Below are 20131 nucleotides of genomic sequence, written 5' to 3' on the forward strand. Positions count from 1 at the left end.
CCATCACTTGGGGGCTTAGGGTAAAATAAGAAAACTCATTTCCTCTCAGGTTCTCTGTCAAGACCAAACAACTCCTTTATGCAAACAGATCCTGCACATAACTGGCTCCAAGGAGAAGTGCTCATACTGCAGACTTGAGTCAACGTTTCCCCAGCTTTCAAGCGCGTGCAGCAGGAGCTGCTGTGACTGTAAGGAAGATGATGCTGTTCCTAACAACTACCACGATTCCCACTTGAGCACACATACAAGAAGAGCTCCTGTTGCTATTCAAGATTATTCACTGAGATTACCAGGGCTGAGCCTCTCAAGAGCCTCACAGAAGTCCCTGTTACGTTCACATTTGCGTGGGCCTGACTCATCTCAGAAGAGTGAAACACATGTACAGCATTTACAGGTTATCACTCTGCTACCACACCACGGTTGTGAATCCCTCACAGCAGGATATATTACTCAACAAAGCTACTCCACTTGACAAACCCTGTCAGCAGTTTATCCTAGATGAGGCCATGTCCCTACCTCCTAACTGGGAAAAAAAAAAAAAAAAGTACCTTCTGAAAGGAGAGCAATTCAGAGATTTATTAACCATCTCCTCCCACCCAAACCCACCCCTAGTTTCCCAGCTGGATAAGCAGTATTTGGGGAATTTGTGCTCTGCATAATATTGGAGACCTCACTGCTGTGGAAAACAACATACCAGAAGACTTTGTGATTCCTTCCTTTCATAACCACTGGGGGGAAAAGGAGAAATAAGAGATTTTTAGACAAATTTTAAAGTCTTGATTAAAACCACAGCAGACAAAAAAAAAAAAAGTCTCCTTGAGTCATTGAACCATGCAAGAAAACGCATGACAAACTCAGAACATGACTCAGGATTTTTAACTTCTGACACGTAAAAACAAGATAGGACTTCACTGACTATATTTCAAATTCATCTTAAGCTTAAAAGCTGGCAGTTTTATAGTCTGTTTTAGCTAAGAAGAAAACAGATGGACTTTGCTTCCTTCCTGAAAGATTGCAAAGGCTCCAGACTGAAAGATGTAGACTGAAACACATACCTATGCAAACAATTTTGCAGCGTTTTGTTAGTTAAAAACATGAGTCAGGATCTGTCATTACCTTTGGAAAGGTGCCCGCAGAAAACGCATAGTGCTGAAAAATGAGAAAGCCAGAGTAGTGACAAACCCTCTGGAGGCTGGAAGCCTGCTGGAGCAAGAGATGGAGCAGAATAAAGACTCCAGATCCATTAAGCTGGACTGGTGCACCTGCAGGTTGCTATAGCGAGTGCTCATTCACTGGCAAACCACAACCTAATTACACACCAGCGTCACAAAGCACTCTGGTGGTGTTAAGCATTTTCCAGCCTTATGTCCTTATGTGGAAACAAATGAGATTGAAGCAGTCTTGGGGTACTCTGTAAAGCAAAAAAGGAAATACAGTCAGTGCAGAGCCAAACCATTTACAGCAGAACAAGAAGGACCCAGGAAGACTGAAAGAAGTATTGCACATAAAAATACAGTGTCACAAGATAATACACACACTTGTTATGAGAACCTGGTACATGCACTGCTACACATTCCAAGATTTACAGTTCTGGCCTCAGGTTTTTTTCAGTACAGACTGAATGCACTGTCATGCTGGTTCAGCCACACCAGGAGTTTCTCAGAGGCCAAGTTCTAGCCTGCAATTAAGATGTCACACATCCAAGCAAAAACATTAACTTACACACCAGTTGACTGTCAGCTTTGCCCAAGTTCTAAAGTTACTCACACTCATCTGAGAAGGCATCAGACAATGAAGGGCTTGTTTGTCAGTTTTAGAGTTCAAAAAAACAGAGGGAATCTCTTATCCTTAAGAGTAACTGTTGCTGGATTTGCTAGGGGAAAAAAAAAAAAAAGAAGTCATTCCTTGTTTCATGCAGCCTTATGAAGGACTTGTGTCTTGCTGTAAAGTGGCAGTGCTTAGCACTGCAGCTGCTAAAAAAAAAAAAAGAATCTATTGAATCAGAATTAAGGTTTGGACCTTACAGTTACTACTGTCTTTGCTGTATCATGTCCATAATTTGCACAAACTTGAACAGACTTCATCTGCCTAGAATTTTTAAAGGAGCAACATGACTTCAGAGCATTGCCTTCTGCTACACTGCAGTTTAATTATAGAGCCCTAAAAGGGGAGGGGGAAAATAGAAGTCTTGTAAAATATCACACAATCATGTAGCCAGTAAGAAATGGGACTTACCCCAGAGATGCATTCCTCCCAAATTTCTGGTTTGAATTCCTTGTCTTCTCTGGTGCCAGATGTGTAGCTGCCCAAAGTTTGCCAGGTTGGGGAAGATTCCCCTAAGGTCTGACAAATAGCAAGAGCCATTACACATGAGATCCACACTGTGTTTCCCAGAGGGAAAGCATGAGGCAGTAAAAGCCTGCATGTACTTTTAAGCAAGTTACTCTCTGACAGAAACTTGGAAAAGTTGGTCTCCAGCTGCTGCACCCTGCAGCACATTCTGCATGAAGGGATCATTCCACAGTACAGCACTGCCCCATCTCACTGAAATGGTGGGAATTAGCAAAAAGCTTAGTTTTAAAGCAGACTTTCTGCAGAATAATCTTATCCAAGTTTTCAAGAACTCAGACGCTACAAATTCATAAACTGAATTAAATCCTCCACTTATCCCCCTAAAAGAGGGGTTATTTCCTGCTGAGAACAACTTCACTGCTAAAGAAACAGTGAAGTACTCCATTATGCAAGAGTTTGTTCCACATTTTAGGTATGTTTGTATTGTAGTGGCAGGGAGGGTATGGTTTCGAATGCATTTTAGAATGCAAGATCACAAAATTTAAGACAGTCACTATACTTAGCAAGATCTTAGATACCAGGAGAGCAACTAAAGCAAGACTGTTCATCAGAGCTGGCAGCTTTGCTTTCCTTGAGAACTCAGTCACTCCTGTAATTAGATTTCCAGACTGAAGCTATTAAGGATCCCCAGGCTAGCTCAATTCTCCACAGGTCAGGAGCTGTTCCAGTATTTGATCAGCACTTCACCGTGTTCCATCACCAGCTTGTATTTGTTGCTATAAAGCCACAGCACATTTTTAAGTTGAGAGGAAAGAAAGTTCTACAATCATACTAAGCTGGTCATCAGTTCCTTTCCACCCACAAGAAACTGGTTACAAGATAAAAACATTTCCTTGAAAACAGCAAGCTACCTGGCTAATTCCTGCCACGAGTAAGTCTGGATAAAATGGAATTCCCCTGAACTCATTAGCTGCCTGGCATTTCAAGCTGACCTGGGAATCCTAATCAGTACAAAGTTGAGGTTAGTATGTTACAGCAATGCCTGGAGCACTCTGGCATCATCAGGAGGGTGGAACCACATCCCTGTGCCATTGCCATCACAGTGGGGTGACCAAAAGAGACAACACACTAGTTAGAACTGTGCCAAAGCACAGCCTGCTGTTACGGATTCCACAACCCTGGCAATCTCTGTGGTTTGCACTTAAAGATGTTTTGCCCTGTTCAAGTAGGATTCAGTATGAGCACTACTGCTGCTGTGTTCATGGATCACAGAGAACACATTTATTGCAGCACCTCCCTCAGCACAGTCCTTGGAGCTTTCCCAGTTCTGTGAATGGAATCATGGAAGGATGTGACAGCCTCCTGCAGCAGGCCCTCCCCACGTGACAGACCGTGCTGATGTGTCTGCTGAAGAGACCACAACTCCCTTTAAGTTCCTTGCTAGGCCCTCCCTGTTACGTGCTTTGGCACAGGTCTGCCTTTTCCTGCCTGGCATCCTCAGCTGTCAGATCAAGAAACCTGATGCTATGAGTGGTAGTGTAGTACTACCAACCAGTCCCCACCCCCAAGATATTGAGACTAGAACCACACGGTGGATACTGCAGTTTTACATTTATAGTTGGACTTTTATAATATTCAAGATTAGCACAAGATTCATAACCATAAATTATACATTGTTATCTAAGTACATAAAACGTTAATGATACATGTATTTGAAGTGGCACAAAGTAATCATACATCCCTGTTGGCATTCTCAAAGGAAGAGGTGGGTGATGGACACGCTGTCGATCCTACTGCAGCACAGCAGAACTGAGTGGCTGCCCCCTGTTCGTTCAGGGGGTGCTGACTCTGCCCACCAGACAGGGTCAGAACATGGTGTGGCAGGAAGCCAATGCCAGAACCAGTTAAAGGTGCAAATAAAAAAGTCAGGATTAAGGCCCTCCTTACTGCCTCAATGTTTAGCAGTGTGCCCCCCTCCCCAACCCTGACGCTGTGCTCTTGCATCTCTAGTACTCTGGCAGTCCATGCACACTCCTATGTTCTCTTGCCACACGTAGCTGAGGTGTCTTTTAGTACCATTTAACGTCAATAAGTAACATGCTCTCTTCTTGTTAAACAAAAAGGATCTGGGAAGTGTTTGCTCTCTGGCATGAGAAGATTTATTTTCTTCAAGTCTCAGATCTACTCCAGAAAATATAGAACAGACTCCAACAGCATTGAACCCCAACAGCATTGAACTCCAACAGCATTATTGTCCAGAAAAAGAAACTTTCCCAATATTCCTCTAAGCATTCAGAGCGCAAATATCAGAAAAGCCCATTTTCTTTTGCACATAAGAATGCAAATAAAATGGGGTAGTTCAGATGTACACAACCTTTCAACAATCCATTATTAACGAGATGCTTCACTGAATTGTTAACAACCCTGCTACTTCAGTAGCTTCAACTAGAGCTTTAACAACTTGGTGCCAGGCAATTCCCCAGCTGCCTCCAATGGGCTTTGCAAAAGAAAGAAAAATATGCTCTCTTCCCCCTGGCCTCAAGCAGTTATTGCTATATGAGTTAGTGAAATAGTGCCTTAACTTCAGACAAGAGTCTCACAATGTCATCAACAAAAGCTGCCTTTCAGAGGTTGAAATGTAACCGGACAATAATCAATAAATAACAGTAACAGGCATCCTGCTGAAGTCTCCTCACTGAGCTGGGCAGCAAGTGTGTTCAGCCAACAGAAGGTCATCTGTGCCTTTAGGACCATTGTACTTCTTGGAGAAGTTAAAGAGGGACGGGAAGGAAGAGAACAGAGACAGTGAAGGTCTGTCAGAGAGCTAGTTACATATTGAAACCATAAACAGGCGGCTGGGTGAATCCTGGTGCTGTGTATCCATATGGGAAGTTGGCCTGGGGAGGTACTGCACTGGGGCCTGCTGTTAACATCAACTGCTGGCCTAGAAAAGCACGAGAAAAAGAGAAAGTTAGTTCAAGATCCCAAGCTTCCCTACTGCTAGGTGTACTATGGGACAGGATTATGAGGCTTTAGCTAAAAGTCAGCCCCTGTGCAAGCAGACACTCTCAAGTCACACTATCACCCAACATGCACCACAGAGTGGGCACCCAGGCCATCTGCTCCTGCCACCAGAAAGCTACAAAGGCAAGGCAGGACTCAGAGGGAAGATATTATCAACTGATCTTGAGGGCATGATCAACGTGGGCTTGTTTTGAAGAGACCATGCTGAAAACCAAACAAACCAATATTAAACCCATGCATGGTCAGATCTGGAGAGTAAAGCAATTCAAGCAAATAGTTAGGTCTGTTAGGTCTCACAGTCTGGAGAGTGCTGCAAAAGGCCTGAACATACCTTGACAGATTTGTTTTCATCACTAGGACCACACATGCCTCATGCATATGTTAAATTCAGGTTAACATTTATATCAGACAGTGAACCAGTCACATCCTTCCCTTACCAGCCACTTCTGGGTGCTTGTTAGCAGAATGCCTCTTCAGAAGGGCTTCTAGAATAGCAGCACACTTGAGGACAGCCATGGTGTTTTGGCTGCACATGTCTTAAAATGGGTGAGCTAGAAAGCCAGTCTGCCTTTCTACTTGGAAGAGCAGAAAGCAGACACATTCCTCAGACAGGAATAAGAGGAGGAATTTGCATGCTCTGTAAGTTACTCCTGGGTTTGGCAACACCCTGGTACCCCCTGTCCTGCTACCATACTGAAAGAGTATTCCTAAGGTAGAGTTCTGAGCCATGTAAGAGGAGCAATACTTTAGCTGAAGAGCAGAATTACTGTAAGAGTGAGATGTCACTTGGACAGCTTACGCAGTTCATCTAGCAGAGACAACCATTTCAATTACTCTCCAGTTGAAACCACTTTACTTTGACTGAACACAGTCATGTAAATTGCCTCCACAAAAAGATATCAGAGTGACAACAGGTAATAATTAAAACTAAGTCTTTCACCTACCAAATACTATTGGAGTAGGTTCAGTTACTTGTTCCTCTTCTTTTCTTAGGCTTTCAGAAGCATCAAGTTTATCCACCTACATTGAAGTGAACAGGAGATTTATGAAGGCCTTGTCTAGGAATTGCACCATTGTGTGAAGCTTTTCATGCCTGGTACCTCAGCTATCAAGTGCTCCTTTTTAGTCCAAGCTGGAGACTACTAAAGTCTCCAGTCTCTGCCTGTTCCCAGTAAGCTATGCTGTAAACCTGGCTTCCCAACTATTTTAGGTATATTGCAACAAACAACAACTCTCAAATGCAGATGAGAACTCATTACCTCCAAACAAAGCACTTTTTGGGGCCCTATTCTAGTCACTGTTAACTCAGAACCACTGAGAGTGAAGACTGCAAGGCATTAAAAAAAAAAAACAACAAAAAACACAGAGATTCACATCTAGGTACCTGCAGTACTAACAACCAGGACAAACCTACATTTAGCCCAGTGTTATATTTCAGCTGCTTCTCATCCTCCTTTCCCACTGCAAGAATCGTATCTGGTCTGAGAACTGCTGTGAGAGGGGTCTCTATTACATTTTAGAGATGTTATCTAGATCTTGTGTTTAACAGTTTCCCTAACTTTTTCAAGTTTGCAATTCAAATTAGTAACTTGAGTGGCAGTAGGTCTCTTACTGGGTTGTTTATAGCTGTCAGCCTAACAGCTCTTCAGCACAACGCTAAAAATGGTGTTACAAATGCTATCCAAATTCTGATGGATCAAAGTACCTGACAGCTACCCGTTTGGAACTACCTGTCCTGTTCTGTTTCTCCTGGGACTCCTGCTCTGTCTGGTTCGCCTTTCCCCGGCACTGCCCTCCAGTGCCTGGCCAGCAGCGCAGTCCTGCCCTCAGCTGGGCAAACAGCGGGAATGCCGAGCAGCCATCCCGAACACGCGGCAAGAGCAGCTCCGGGAAAGCTGAAACCCGTGTGCTCCGCTGCCTAAAAGTGGCTCAAAAGCTTTCCAGATGAGTGTCATCATACCCTGCGTGCCTGGCCCCTTCTGGGACACGGGCTATTCTGTGCTTCAACACCTTTTTATGCAGAAAAGACAGATAAGTTCTGGAAGATGTACACACCCCACTGAAACTAGTCTATTTGTTTGTGTTTTTGAAGTTAGTTACATGACAATTTTAGACACACCACACTTATAAAGCCCATTCTCCAATTCCATGTTTTGCAGTTAATTCAACAGACTAAATTAGTTTCACTGTAAACCATTTTCACCATGCAGATTTTTCTTCTGGCAAGTTATCCCGTATTTAGTACATGTGATTACTTGTAAATCCAACCAGCAGTTTAAAATACATCATTTTAGACCTAAACCTCACATGGAAGGGTTCAGGCAAACTTGTGTGGCAAGTTTCTCCTGAGGGGAATACCAGGAGTAGGAGGCATTTAAGATCTGTGTGAGTAATTTCATCATAGCAACAGCCAAGAACTTTACAGAAGCTTCATGGCACTACTCAAACTCACCATGCCTGAATTATTGCACACTGCAGTAATTTACAGTGTAACAAGCAATTTGTCCTTAGAACACATCCTGTCCATGGCAACTGCTTTTGGTTGCTTATGAACAGCATCCTCCCTGCCACAAGATATCTGTAATACAGTGACCAGGAACCCAAACACTGAAGTCCTCCTCAATTGTTTCTGTTTCCCATGAAGAGGAGCAGAGTCTGGTTGGATTTGCAAGCTGCTTGTGAATAGTTATCCTTTTAGCATTAGAAAGTGAACAGGAAATGAGTTAGAGCTAAATTACACTGCTCTTCTGGCAGAAGCTACAGCTAGATTCCTGTAAAAGAAACCTAGGATATTGAGGGACACAAATGAACACAAAGAGTTTGAAATCAGAGTGTCACCTTATAGAACAGCCCATCAACCTGCAAGAAAATTCAGAGGGGAATACTTAACATGACTCATTAGAAGCAACCTGAAGCAGTCACTTTTAAATTGCTCATTTTAATGAAGTTCTTTACTATGATCTCCTAAGCAACCCTAGAGCCTTCTAAGGCAGGGCCTTAGCTTAGTATCTTAGAGTTGTTTGAGACAAGCATTTCAGGACCACACATGATCAGAATCTCTCTTCTCTCAGTTGAGGACCAGCTATTGGTATAAGTATTGTACAGCCAGACTACACATCTAAAGTTCTGTTTTCCATTAAAAAACCCCTACAACATCTTTAGCAGTCTATCCCTATAGCCAATGCAGGAATAATGTGCACTATTAGTTACTCAAAAGCTCTATTGTCTGTATCAAGAAAACAGAGCACTTTACTTTCACAGTTACAAAAAGGTAAGTGATATATGTGTTGTCCTCACCCAGCTTTCAGTTTCATCAGCTGTGGAGCTGCTCTCAGAAGCACAGTCGCTTATGTTTAACTAGACCTCTTCAAGTCCCAAGGCATCTATTTACAAACTTTGCTAGCTAGCCTGAAGTGATGAACCCCACAGAACTCCAAGAAGACTCAGTCTATGAGGAACAGTAATATTCCAAATATACACAAAGAGCTCTGGTTTGCATAATGCTAAATAACACAGCAGACTGAAGTCTTAGCTTTTTAGCCCACACAATACTCACTTTGGTAAGGTACTCTCTCATCACTTGGATGAAATAAGGCATTGCAAAGTCCATGATGTTATGTCTCCATGCCAACTCAAGGACTACATCTGGGTGCAGCAAGTCATAGCACGTGAAAAGGCAGGCAGCAAAGCACTCCTGCTTGCCTTCTTCCAAGAACCACTGGAGCAGCTTCTCAGCCAGCTCTGCATCTTTGGACTCTGCAGCATACTGCATAGCATCCTACAGAAAAGAACAACAGTTAAGCTTGACCCTTGCCAACATCTTGCTCTACACCTTGTATACATGTTATTGCTAGCTAGGTAAGCCAGGTATTTGGCATACCATGAAGTTAGTTAGCCTTTAACACCAGGTATGTTCTGTAAGATACAGTACACACCAGCTTTGAGGCACACCACATACTTTATTAACAGTATCCAAGAGGCTTTCCTTAAGTACTTGAAGTGACCTGATGACATTTTGCCTAGTTTTGTAGTAGAGAATATAAACATTCTTTCTGGTACCCCACCTACCTCACCATTAGATATTAGGGATTACCCAGAGCAAGAGAGATTATTGCATCAACTGCTTGCCATGTGGCAAGACAGGAGATATTTACACAGAGTAGGCACAAACTGGCCCATGTCAGCTCACTGCAGGCTTGAAGATTATACCACCTTAGTCATGTTCCATCTGTACCCTTACACGGGCACAAGTCTTGAGTTCCATGGAGAATGTTCCATACTGATACAGGTAACTGTAGAGATGGCATTGACTGATACAGATAGATCCCCAAGTACAGGACAACATTATGAAACTAGATTTAAGACACGCATTTCAAATTGCAAACACTTCTGCTCCAGGAATCTTTCCTTAAACTTCAAGTCAAGGGCTAAGATTAATTAGAACTCCAGATCTGAAACTCAGGAAACATATTCACTATCCAGGAGATCTGTGCTTTATAGCTCAGACTCCTCAGCCTCATGAGCTCACCTTATACAGACGGTCTTTCTTGCAGAGCTCCACGCTCTGTTTCCAGCGGTTGTTGCCCTTGTACAGGTACGCTGCAATGCGCCTGAATTCGATCAGTTCGTGCTTCTCCAGACGCTGAGCCAACGTTATGTTATCGAAGTTGTCATAGGCATCGATGGAAGCTCTCAAACCCTGTCAGACAGAGCTGTCACATGTGCTGCCAGATGGCAGCAGGCAAGAACTACAGTAGGGAAACATCTAGTCATGGTACACAGGTGTTTGGGTTCTGCCAGCTGGATGCTGATACTATGGCTACATCCTCCTTACTCACATTTCATGCACCTCTCCAGAAGGTATTTTTTAACAAAGCAAGATGCTAACTTGGTCATACTGACTTCAGACACAAAAGAGCTAGTTACCTTTAAAAGACAGAGAATGTATTCAAACAGAAGCCAATGGGGCCAGAAACTAATTTATTTACAGAAGTGCTGCCCAGTAGAGTATGCACACCTGATATACTGACCTTTGTGAGGTTTGTCCCTAGAAAAACATCTGTGGCATCTGCTTTTTTGCAAATCATTGATGTCTCAACACTCCTGCCCACAAAGGGCCTGATTGCACCTCCTCTCTCTGTTGCATTGCAGAAGTGTTATCTTCTACTCAAGGGAATTACTGTGTCAGCAGCTTTTTTTGTTGGAGAAAGAGGAGCATCCCTCAGGCTTAGAAATCTGTGTTTTGGGGCTTACCTGGAAATCTTCCTCCTCTGTTAAAAGGTTGTTAAGAGCTTCGTTAACTCCTTTGTTGTTGTGGTTCTGGACTGAACGCAGATAAGGCTTTACTAAAAGTAGCTGATTAACCTGGAAGGAAGAGGTTTCCAATACAAGATTAAGTATATCAATCCTGACACTGCATACTCCTGAAACAGGTTCCCACTTGTTATTACAGATGTTAGGACCCTTCAAACACAGCACCTTCTATTGCCAGAAGTAAAATAAAACAGCCTCCTAGGCCAGTTATGCTCACTCTTCCAGCACTTCCCAATATCAAGCCAGGACCAGGCTGCTTCTCAGTCCTTTATACTGGAGGCAAAGCTACCCAACAGATGCCAACCCTGTTTTCCAGCCAGAGCCTGGAGTATCCTACACTTGAGCAAGAGGATTTCTTGTTCATCTCCCATCTCCTAAACTCACCTTTGAGAAAAAATTGACTGTCCTGGTGTGATCCAGTCGTGGAGATAACACAAGCAGGAGATCGTTGATCAGCAGAGGTTTGTAGTCCAAGTAGAACTGCAAGGCTTTGTAGTACAGTTCCACATTGGCCACCTGCATGGTTAGACACTAGTTAGTACTGCGAACACAAGTAAGCCTAAGGTGCTTAGTTCAGACTACTTAACTCAGCAAAGTCTGACTCCTAAACAAAGGCTTAAGTTTCCTCCTAGAGGCCAGAAGTTTTACACTAAAGCAGAATTCTTGTTTAATCTTACGACTGCTTCTTGTGCCATCTGCTTCCAGACAGTGAAGTCACAGCTCTACCAGGGATAGTACAAACCAATTCTAACCCATCCACAGTTAAGAGATCCTGGCACAGGTAGCCCACTACAGTTAATGTGACCATTTGTCAGCTCCCAAAGCCAGTAAAGGCTGTAGCCTTGAACAGTCTTTGTTTCCTTGAAACCCATAAGATCAGTATGAGTATACTCAGTCTTAAATCTTGTCTAAACAATTCCTCAGTTCACCATGCTCTGCTGTATTCATTGGACTGCCTAGCCCATTTCTCACATTGAAACAGCTGGAAACACTTGAGAAATCTTCCAAGAACAGTTACAGCCTCAGAGTAAGACAGCAGTCAGCTCAAAGGTATTAAGGAGGTCAGGCCTCTTGCTTGTGACCTATGATCCTGAGCAGCCTCTGAAAACATTCTGTGCTAGCTGCTGCCACTCAACAGCATGTGCTGTACAGCAGAAAAGAAATAGTGCAAGATTAGATGGGTTCTTTGTGCTAAACTAACTGGAAGTTGCTTTAAGTACAGCAGGAAAACTGGGTAGTAGCTTAAGCAAACTCATTTTCTAAACAGCAATTCTGTTGTGCATTTTTGCCTCTGTCCTGAAAGAAGCTTTCAGCACTTTGCTTCAGTTAACTAGTTACTTACCTTGGCAATTATGTCTTTAAACTGCCCTTCTTTCCAGGCATCAGTGGGATGATTCATCATAGTAATTATTGCATTGTCATACTCCTCATACTTGTCATAGAGGAATACAAGTTCTGCCCAGAGATGAGCCTGTTCTGCAGCTCTGAGCACCTAATAAAATAAACAAACAAACAAACAAAAAAATCCATCAGTTTGATTCACTGACAGCTTCCCACCTTCACTTGCAGCAGAGCTACTTTACTGCATACCTTTGGAATATTAACTCTAGACCAGAAGAGCTCCAGATGTTCCCTCATTTTCTGAGGCTTGAATTTGGAGTATAAGATGGCAAGTTCAGTAAACATTCCCATGTGAGCACGTTCTAGGCCCAAAGCAGCTTCCAAAAGGGCAATCAATTCTTCAAAGTAGCCACGATCCTGGATTTTAGGAAAATAAAGATTAATGGCAAATTCACAACCAACTGGCATTTAAAGCTTGCTAAAATGCATGTTTACTTAAATTCAATATGCCTTGATTTTCTCTCCAAATGAAAGTGCTTAGATCTGCAAGACATGATTCCAATGAGGCAACAGAATTATAAAAGAAGGGACAGTGAAAACTATCACTGCTCTATTTACTACAGAAAAAATGCAGGTAGCCATGAGGAAATGGAGATAGATGAAAAATTAATTTAAACATCAGCCCCCCGGGGTATCAGGGGTTTTTAGTATGCTGTTGTAAGTCTTCTTGGACATTAACAGTGACTGACCTGATAGTAGCTGATCAGCTCTTCAAGTTCATCAGCATGGATGACTATGTGTAAGCCACAGATCTGTGCCAAGCGGAATTCTTTTCCATCCACACAAGCAAAGCACACCTGTAATGACAGTCAGCAAACAGTCAGTTAACAGGACAATACTGCAATACTTAATCTCCTTATGTTAAAGGGAATGTTATTTTGCAATGCTTTAGCAAATTTGAGGTTTATTAGCACTTCCAAATAGGTATTCCCCTAATTCTTGTACTAGAATGAAAATCTGTCACTCATTCTACATTGAGCTTTAAATCTTGAAATTAAGCTTTAATATCTTGGGCAAGGGAACACGTTATAAAGCTACAGACATACTCTGTAGCCAAAACAGTTCACAAGCTGCTACCAGAGCTAAAGCAACATACTTAGAACAAACAACAGAGCACATTCTGGAGACAAGTAAAACCCACGAGTTGAAGTTACCTCCTTCCAAGTCCTCGTGCTGTTGGCTTTGCGGCCGCTGTCCACGGCCGCCTGATACTCCCCGAGGTGCACCAGGGTGGAGGCCAGGCGAGCAAAGTTCGATACGTTGTTATAGAGTAGTTTTGCTGCCTCATACATCCCCTCTTCATAACAGCGATCACCGACCTGGATTAGGAGCCCAAGGCAAACAAGGGTAACAGCAGCTCTCGGGGGTCAGCTAAGCAGCAAGTCGTACACAGGAACTGTGGTCAAGACATACCTGCTGTATGTGGGCATTATTAGGGCCACTAATAAACTCCTCCAGTTCTGACAGACGATTAGTCTTTGCCAAAGCAAAAATAAGTTCTGTCTCTACGTAAGACTCTCTAGCCTTCTTCCTGGCCATCTGTAAGAACTTCACTAGGTCCTCCCAGTTATCTGGAAGAGAGAAGAGATAATTAAGATCCTGTGTTCAGTGATTCTGTATTGCTCACCCTGCCCACCTTAGGAACAGTTTTTACTAGCAGGCTCAAGGATCTCCTCTACCATGATAGTAAGCCATTTGTACCTGAGTTACAGAATTCCCTGCTAAACACCAAGTCACCTTCATGTAAGGTTGACCTTCTTGATACTGTTCTGCAATCCAGTTGGCAAGCAAGTCTGCCACATACAGCTACATAAATATACTATACTTGGCTATATTTCAGATAACGGTCCAAATTACTCCATAGGAAAGTCTCTCTTTAGGGTAGCAACACAGACAAGCTTGTTGACAGGAATCTCACTAAACATTGACTCATCAATTCCATGTACTGCTCCCATTTCCTCTGAATCAGAATTCATAAGTCTTGAGAATCCTTGCTGCTCAATGTAAATGCAATAACCTAGCTCATATCCAAACAATCTGAAGTTTAAGGATGCTTTGCCTTACCATTTCTATTAGCTGCCTGAACAACTTCCATGTAGGCAGATGGATCATCTGCCTTTATATAGGAGTCAATGGCTTCTTTCACCAAGTCCTTCTGGAGCTGTGCTCTGGCTAGCTGGCTCCACACCGCTGGTTCATTACATCTCTCTGCAAATTCATAAGCACGGTCTAAGTTGCCAATGTGCTCAATCAGCACCTGTTTGAAATTGAAGTTGCAAGTCAAAAATCAAAGCTTTGTAACACTGCCCCTTCTAACAGAACTCTTCACTGTATATACCACTTTGTGTTAGCAATATGAAGCTAATTGCTTCAGCCATTCTGTCCATTAAACAGCCATTTCTGGCCAATGAAGCATTCCATACTGTCATGCAGGAACCACGCCTCACCTGAATTGCTGAAGTGTTAACATCGAATTTTCTGAATATAGCAAAGGCTTCTTCATACAGCTCATTGCTGATGGCAATGTTTGCAATATCTGGGGCATCGTAGTTATCCAGGCGATTGATGTACTCCATCACTCGGGTGCGGTCAGCCTTGATGGCCGTCAGGATCAGCAGGTTCTGGAGGTTCCTTTGGTTAACAGAAGGCAGAGGCTATAAGTGCACGGCAACACCTGCTCAAGTGACATGGATTGTACACGTGAAAAAACACACCCACTTGCTGTCACTAGCAACAACCTTTCATCCCCAGACTGAGAACCACCGACATCTGCCTTCAGAAAGAAACTGGTTACCAGTATCAATGTTCTCTTTTCTCAGTACATCACTGCAAACTGTATAGTGTGAACAAGCTCTGTTCTTAAAGCACAGAGCACTCTAAATTCTCTTTTTTCTCCTGATTATACACATTGAAGAGTGCTTAGGTACTGCAACCAAGAAACCCAAAATAACCTGGGTCACTCCACAACCTAAACAAAGGCACTGAATAGTCTAAACTTGAGGACAAAGCTCTCCTCTTACCTGTGTTCACTGAATACAGAATTATCCAAGACAATCTTTTCCAATAACTCAATCAATTCATTAGGCAGATCAGCAGTCATGAAAGCTTTCACAGTTACAGAAACCTCCTCTGGATCCTGTGTCTCTGATAAAGCTGTCTGGACAACCTAGATTTAAAAGCAGGCATGTATTAAGTGTTTTCCCCAAATGAAATATTTGCCAACCTATTCCAGTGAACTACAAATTAAAGTGTCAGAACTCTGAGAGTATTTTGACACAGACAGCAAGGAAGAGCTAATAGTTGTGTATGAAACAGAAGTGAAATCACACCCTGGGTCTGGACAGGGATCTAATTCACTAGAGGCAGGTCACTCCACAGGACAGGAAAAATATCTTAATGGTAACCAAATCTTCTGACCATGAGGGTCAGAATTAATACCTGCCACTCAAACTCTTATAAACTTCTGTACGGTTGAAATGGGGCCTTGGGGGAAAAGTGCTACTTTAATGCTCCTTAATGTTTCTGAGATGTCCCAAGGTCTCCACACAGTGGAAGTTTAGCCTTTCTGCTGTACCTGGTCAATCAGCTGCCGCCTGAAGGGGTTGTTTTCTTCCAGGACGTTTGCCCAGAGCTCGGGGTCCTTCCTGCGCACCAGATAACGAGCCTCGCTCTTGAACAGGGAGTTCTCATTGCAGACCTGAGGGAGAAGTCACACAGATTGGCACTGATGCTAAGGGTCAGCACCACAGGACAGGTTTAGCTAGCTATGGATCAGGCAGTCTAGAAGACTGACTAGAACTAACTGCTGATCAATGCTAAATGCCATGGACAAGTTCTTACCCAACCTCTGACGTGAAAGGCTGATGGAGAAGGTCTCCAGCAGAATTCCTATAGCTTCTCTTGGTTTTGCCTGACACACAGATACTGTGACAGTAGCTTCATAGTAACTATTTGCTTCTGTTTGAAGTGAAGACCTGCAGAAGCCTGAAGAACTTAAGTTTTAAATCTAGAAAGGGGAGCAACTTGCCTTGGACAGTGTTAAGCAGTGAACTGAGGAACGGTGCTGGTGTTCAAAGCTAGAAATAGGGTAATGTATTTGGTGTCATTAGCTTTACACTAGAGGTGTTCAGAGTAGCAAGTGGCTTGGATTCCCCTGTTAAAGTGATAAGGGTACAGAATAAATGCGAAATCTCCTACAGAAGTGCACCACAGAAGAGTTGCAAGTCATGATCTTATTAGTGCCACTAGCTTTGATTTCCAGCTAGAAGAGTAGAAACCATGCCCTATTCTATCTTACAGCAACAGCTCGTGTTTTGTTAGTATCCCAATTAGCTTGTGTAAGCAAATTAGTTGTAGGACAGTTTCGCTTTACACTTTACATCTCTTAGTTGCAGGAGTTGAGCCTTCTGGGAGTCAACATCTCAAGAATAATTCTTTCACTAGGAAGATCTTTTCTCCATAACCAGAAACACCTGCTCACAACATCAGTTCAAGGAAGAAACTGGTATGGACAGGTTTTTATGGTTAACCAGAATGTTAAAGCCAATCCTAGCAGTTTCCTAGCAGAACAACTTGGAGGCACCTTCACATCCTGAAATAAAGGAGCCAAATGCAGCCAACACTTCTTTAACAGCTACAGTGGAGGTATTACTTAAATAACTGCTTCAGGCTGGAAAGTCATCTGTTTTCAGCAGCAAGCCTAGATTATACTACCATTCTAACACTCACAGCTGACATTCTCAGCATATACTAGTATGGAAGTGCAGGTAGGAGAAAAGAATGTTGTTTTTCTCAGCAGCCACAAGCACTACAATCCAGCATTAAGCTGTGGTGTTTGTGTTGAGACAAGGAAGTGTTTGAGAACCCTGAGAATTTCACTTGCCCTTGAATTTCTGAGGGAGGTTCTAGGAATAACAAGCTTAAGATAGGAGAGGAATGCTATTGGAAGAAGTCCTTGCAGTTTGTCTGTCAGTATTTATTTTCCTCACTTCCAGTTAAGTATTGGATCAACTCTAAGGGTCAGTCACAATAAAGGAGAATTACAAGCTCTGTTCTAGTTTAACGGAAACTTTTCATCTTACTGTAGAGTTAGGTTAAATTACAGTCTGTCCCTACTGCTGATCAAGTGCTCAAGGCTCAAAACAACAAAGATTTAATGGTAGGCATATGCCTTAACTGGGCCTAATAAAAAATTAATTTTGAGCAGAATCAGTGGATGAAAGACATGGATGGTACTTCTAAGTTGCAGAGTTACACAACTGTAGTTTGGACATACAGTGCAAGTTCTTCTCATCAGCATAAAAATTACTGTCTCCATGTAGAAGAATCCTGCCTGCCTCAACTCCTGAGTGAGACTGCAAGACAGTTAGACAGAGACTGCAAGAGTTAGACTGACAGCCAGCTAGGCTTCCACTTCAGGCAGCAAGTAGTTCTTTAACATGTTTACAAATGCAGTTTTTCTAACCTTTATGAGTTCCAGATCACATTGCCCCCTCTCATAAGCAACACAGGCCAGATGAGGGTCCCTCTTTTCACAATATTTGCCGACCACACGGCTGTCATAGTAAGGATTCTCACGGAGGAAGCGCTCTGGGTTATTATTACTGTCAATGTAGATTTTGGCCAAAGCATTATGGGTTGCAGGTTCTTCAGAGCCTTCGTGAATCCTTGATTCCAGCCATGGCAACAGCAACTTAAGCCTTTGAAGAAACAAACATTTCAGGTTTACAAGTCAGACAGAGGTATGCTCAGCAGCTGCCCTTCCACACCTGGCCTTCCCTTTAAGCAAGTCTGCTGGTCAAACTTGAAAGCAAATGCAGACCAGCCAGTTATTTTTAATGAGTCTTAAATGAGTGCAGTTTAACATCAGGGAAGGCTGCAGGTGCCACTAGTTTTATAGCTGGCAGTTCACACTTAAAGCCATTTGTTCATTTTACAGGTAACTAGAAACTAATTAACAAACTGGTGTGCATCTACAAGAAGACTGCCAAGACAGTTTGATCCAGATTTACTCCAAAGGCACATCCCATGGCTGGCTGTACAGGAATGCTCAAAAGCCATCACTCATCACACAGTGCTGTCAGGCATTCCTGTATGGCCCAAATAATCAAGAGATTGACTAACAACTCTAAACTGCTTTTGTATAAAGAAGTAAACCAGTATTAATGTTGTATCATTTAACACAACTGCATCCAGTTCCATTTGTGTATACCAGGGTCAGGAAAGCCCGACACTGGTGTCTACAGATGCATTTTTATTACCGATTTCTTTTCTCCACTTCCGCCACCAGCTCGTCTGTTGAGAACTGCCCTCTAACCACCATGATCAAGTTCTTGATGACATCTTCAGAACAATCTACATCAAGAAGCCCTCCAACCACTGCTGGTATACGGCTAGGATTCACCTAGAATAAGCCACCATCATTAAAATCAGTTATTAACATTACTAATAACCCACCATCAGTCTTCCACAAGGGGAAGTTCTTGTTAACAACTTCAGTTATGCTTTAGAGCAGTGAATTTTAAGTAACTATTGCACTTGTATATGAATTCCAGGAAAAATATGTTTGCCATAGACAAAAGGCTTATTGAAGAGCCTATGCAGTAAAGAGCAAGCAGAAAAGAGACACAGCAGATTATCCTGTAGTCCACTAAAAGGTTAAGTTCCTTCCAGGGAAGGAAAGAACAGGAGCCTAACATGGAATTCTCCTTACCTTCTGCACGTAGATCTCTATGTACTTCTGCAGGTTATTGCGATATAAATAGAGCACCAGGTCATGAACAAAGTCAAACCGATCACAGACAATGATCAGAGGAAGCTGATCTGTGAGCTTTGCCTCCTGTATTTTGAGGGGAGGAGGAAAAAAAAAAAGTGACCAGTAAGCAACCACCACTCTCGTTCAAGTGCCTTCAAAGCAGAAAGGACTGACCACGTTCCCTTGGCTCTAGGAGTCACAATACATTCCCATTTAGGATTACCAAGCAGACAACTGACTTCAAAAGCGAGTTACCCACTATGGAACAACCATGTGGCTGGTCTATCAGTCAAGTTTTAAGTCCTTCATGAAGAGCCACATTAGGCCTACATGTCTGGCTTCAACATCACTATCATTCATGTGTCAATTCAGAAGATAGTTGCTGGGCCAAGAACTTGATGATGCAAAACAAAGAGACATTAAAATCCCATTTTACCAGTCACAAAGCATGCAAAGTGTTGTAGTACATGCTGATTGCAGTTTTAGTAAGCCTTGTCTAGCCAATACCCCTGATAAGGCACCTGCTGAATACTTCAACATAATCTTTCCTTCTGCCAGCCTGGATTCACCTATTGTTATGTGACAACATATTAACAAGTTTGGTACAAGTTATGTCATACAAGTTAGTTTTAAGGGAATGTGAATTTGGGCTTGTTTCCCCAGAGGTAGCCTAGAAGGATCTATTTTATGTCTGGAATAGGATCAGATTCCTATTCCAGCCCCACAGAATCACAGCCATGCCTGCTAAACCTCCTTGGTGTTTCCCTCCCTTAGAAAGCTGTAGTTCTGCTGCTAAGCAAAACATACGTAAAACTTTTCAATCCACTGGGCAGAATACTTACCTTCAGAAAGTTCTTCACTCGTTCTGGGTTATAGCAGTTACTTTCACGGCAGATTCTTTCCACTTCCTTTATCTGACCAGTCTTGCAAGCTGCCTGGATGTACTTGAAGTGAACATCTGGATCCTGGCTAAAGTTTACAATGGAACCCAAGAAATAGAACAGTCCTAGAAAGAATCACATGTTTTTAACCTTGTTAGAAGGATAAGTGAAGCAAGTGCAGACTGTACAGTCTTCAGCTTGTGACTTAGTTCAATCCTGCTGAGAGAGAAGCTTTCATTCAACTGCAGGAAATATCAGGATTCTTTTCCCCTCTTTCAGGTTTCATCTTTCTTTCTGATCTTTACTCAAAAGGGTTAAGAACTTATCTAGAACAGAGCTACCCATAGAACTCGCTGAGATGAGTTCACTTTGATAAATGCATCCTGAGGTCCAGCCATGTGACAAGTACCTCTCCCATAAAAGCTCCACAATCCTTCCTATTAGTTTCAGTCAAGCAGTGCCTCCA

The 20131-nt window shown here is 42.7% G+C and overlaps 1 protein-coding gene across 5 annotated transcripts in view; it reads right to left on the reverse strand.

Annotated features, from left to right (window-relative positions):
• Positions 1 to 4428: 4428 nt before the first annotated feature.
• CLTCL1 (clathrin heavy chain like 1) overlaps positions 4429 to 20131 on the reverse strand; it is a 35211-nt gene continuing 19508 nt past the window's right edge. Inside the window, exons 14-34 of one of the 5 annotated variants that reach the window (XM_051785788.1) lie at positions 19627 to 19790; positions 18743 to 18868; positions 18291 to 18433; positions 17495 to 17729; positions 15605 to 15727; positions 15051 to 15196; positions 14478 to 14661; positions 14095 to 14287; positions 13444 to 13601; positions 13185 to 13349; positions 12720 to 12827; positions 12220 to 12387; positions 11972 to 12121; positions 11014 to 11145; positions 10570 to 10680; positions 9845 to 10015; positions 8873 to 9094; positions 8155 to 8175; positions 6257 to 6336; positions 5754 to 5842; positions 4429 to 5236 (exon numbers count right to left, since the gene is read on the reverse strand). In XM_051785788.1, coding sequence (XP_051641748.1) covers positions 5121 to 5236; positions 5754 to 5842; positions 6257 to 6336; positions 8155 to 8175; positions 8873 to 9094; positions 9845 to 10015; positions 10570 to 10680; positions 11014 to 11145; positions 11972 to 12121; positions 12220 to 12387; positions 12720 to 12827; positions 13185 to 13349; positions 13444 to 13601; positions 14095 to 14287; positions 14478 to 14661; positions 15051 to 15196; positions 15605 to 15727; positions 17495 to 17729; positions 18291 to 18433; positions 18743 to 18868; positions 19627 to 19790 — 3005 coding nt within the window. In that variant the 3' untranslated portion in view covers positions 4429 to 5120. Of the gene's footprint in view, positions 5237 to 5753; positions 5889 to 6256; positions 6337 to 8154; positions 8176 to 8872; positions 9095 to 9844; positions 10016 to 10569; positions 10681 to 11013; positions 11146 to 11971; positions 12122 to 12219; positions 12388 to 12719; positions 12828 to 13184; positions 13350 to 13443; positions 13602 to 14094; positions 14288 to 14477; positions 14662 to 15050; positions 15197 to 15604; positions 15728 to 17494; positions 17730 to 18290; positions 18434 to 18742; positions 18869 to 19626; positions 19791 to 20131 lie in introns of all 5 variants that reach the window. The other 4 variants (XR_007904271.1, XM_051785785.1, XM_051785787.1 and 1 more) reach the window with 4 other exon arrangements.

The sequence above is a fragment of the Manacus candei genome, unplaced genomic scaffold (genome assembly GCF_025592945.1).
Source record: "Manacus candei isolate 608988 ecotype Guabito, Panama unplaced genomic scaffold, ASM2559294v1 h1tg000020l, whole genome shotgun sequence".
Taxonomy (NCBI): Eukaryota; Metazoa; Chordata; class Aves; order Passeriformes; family Pipridae; genus Manacus; species Manacus candei.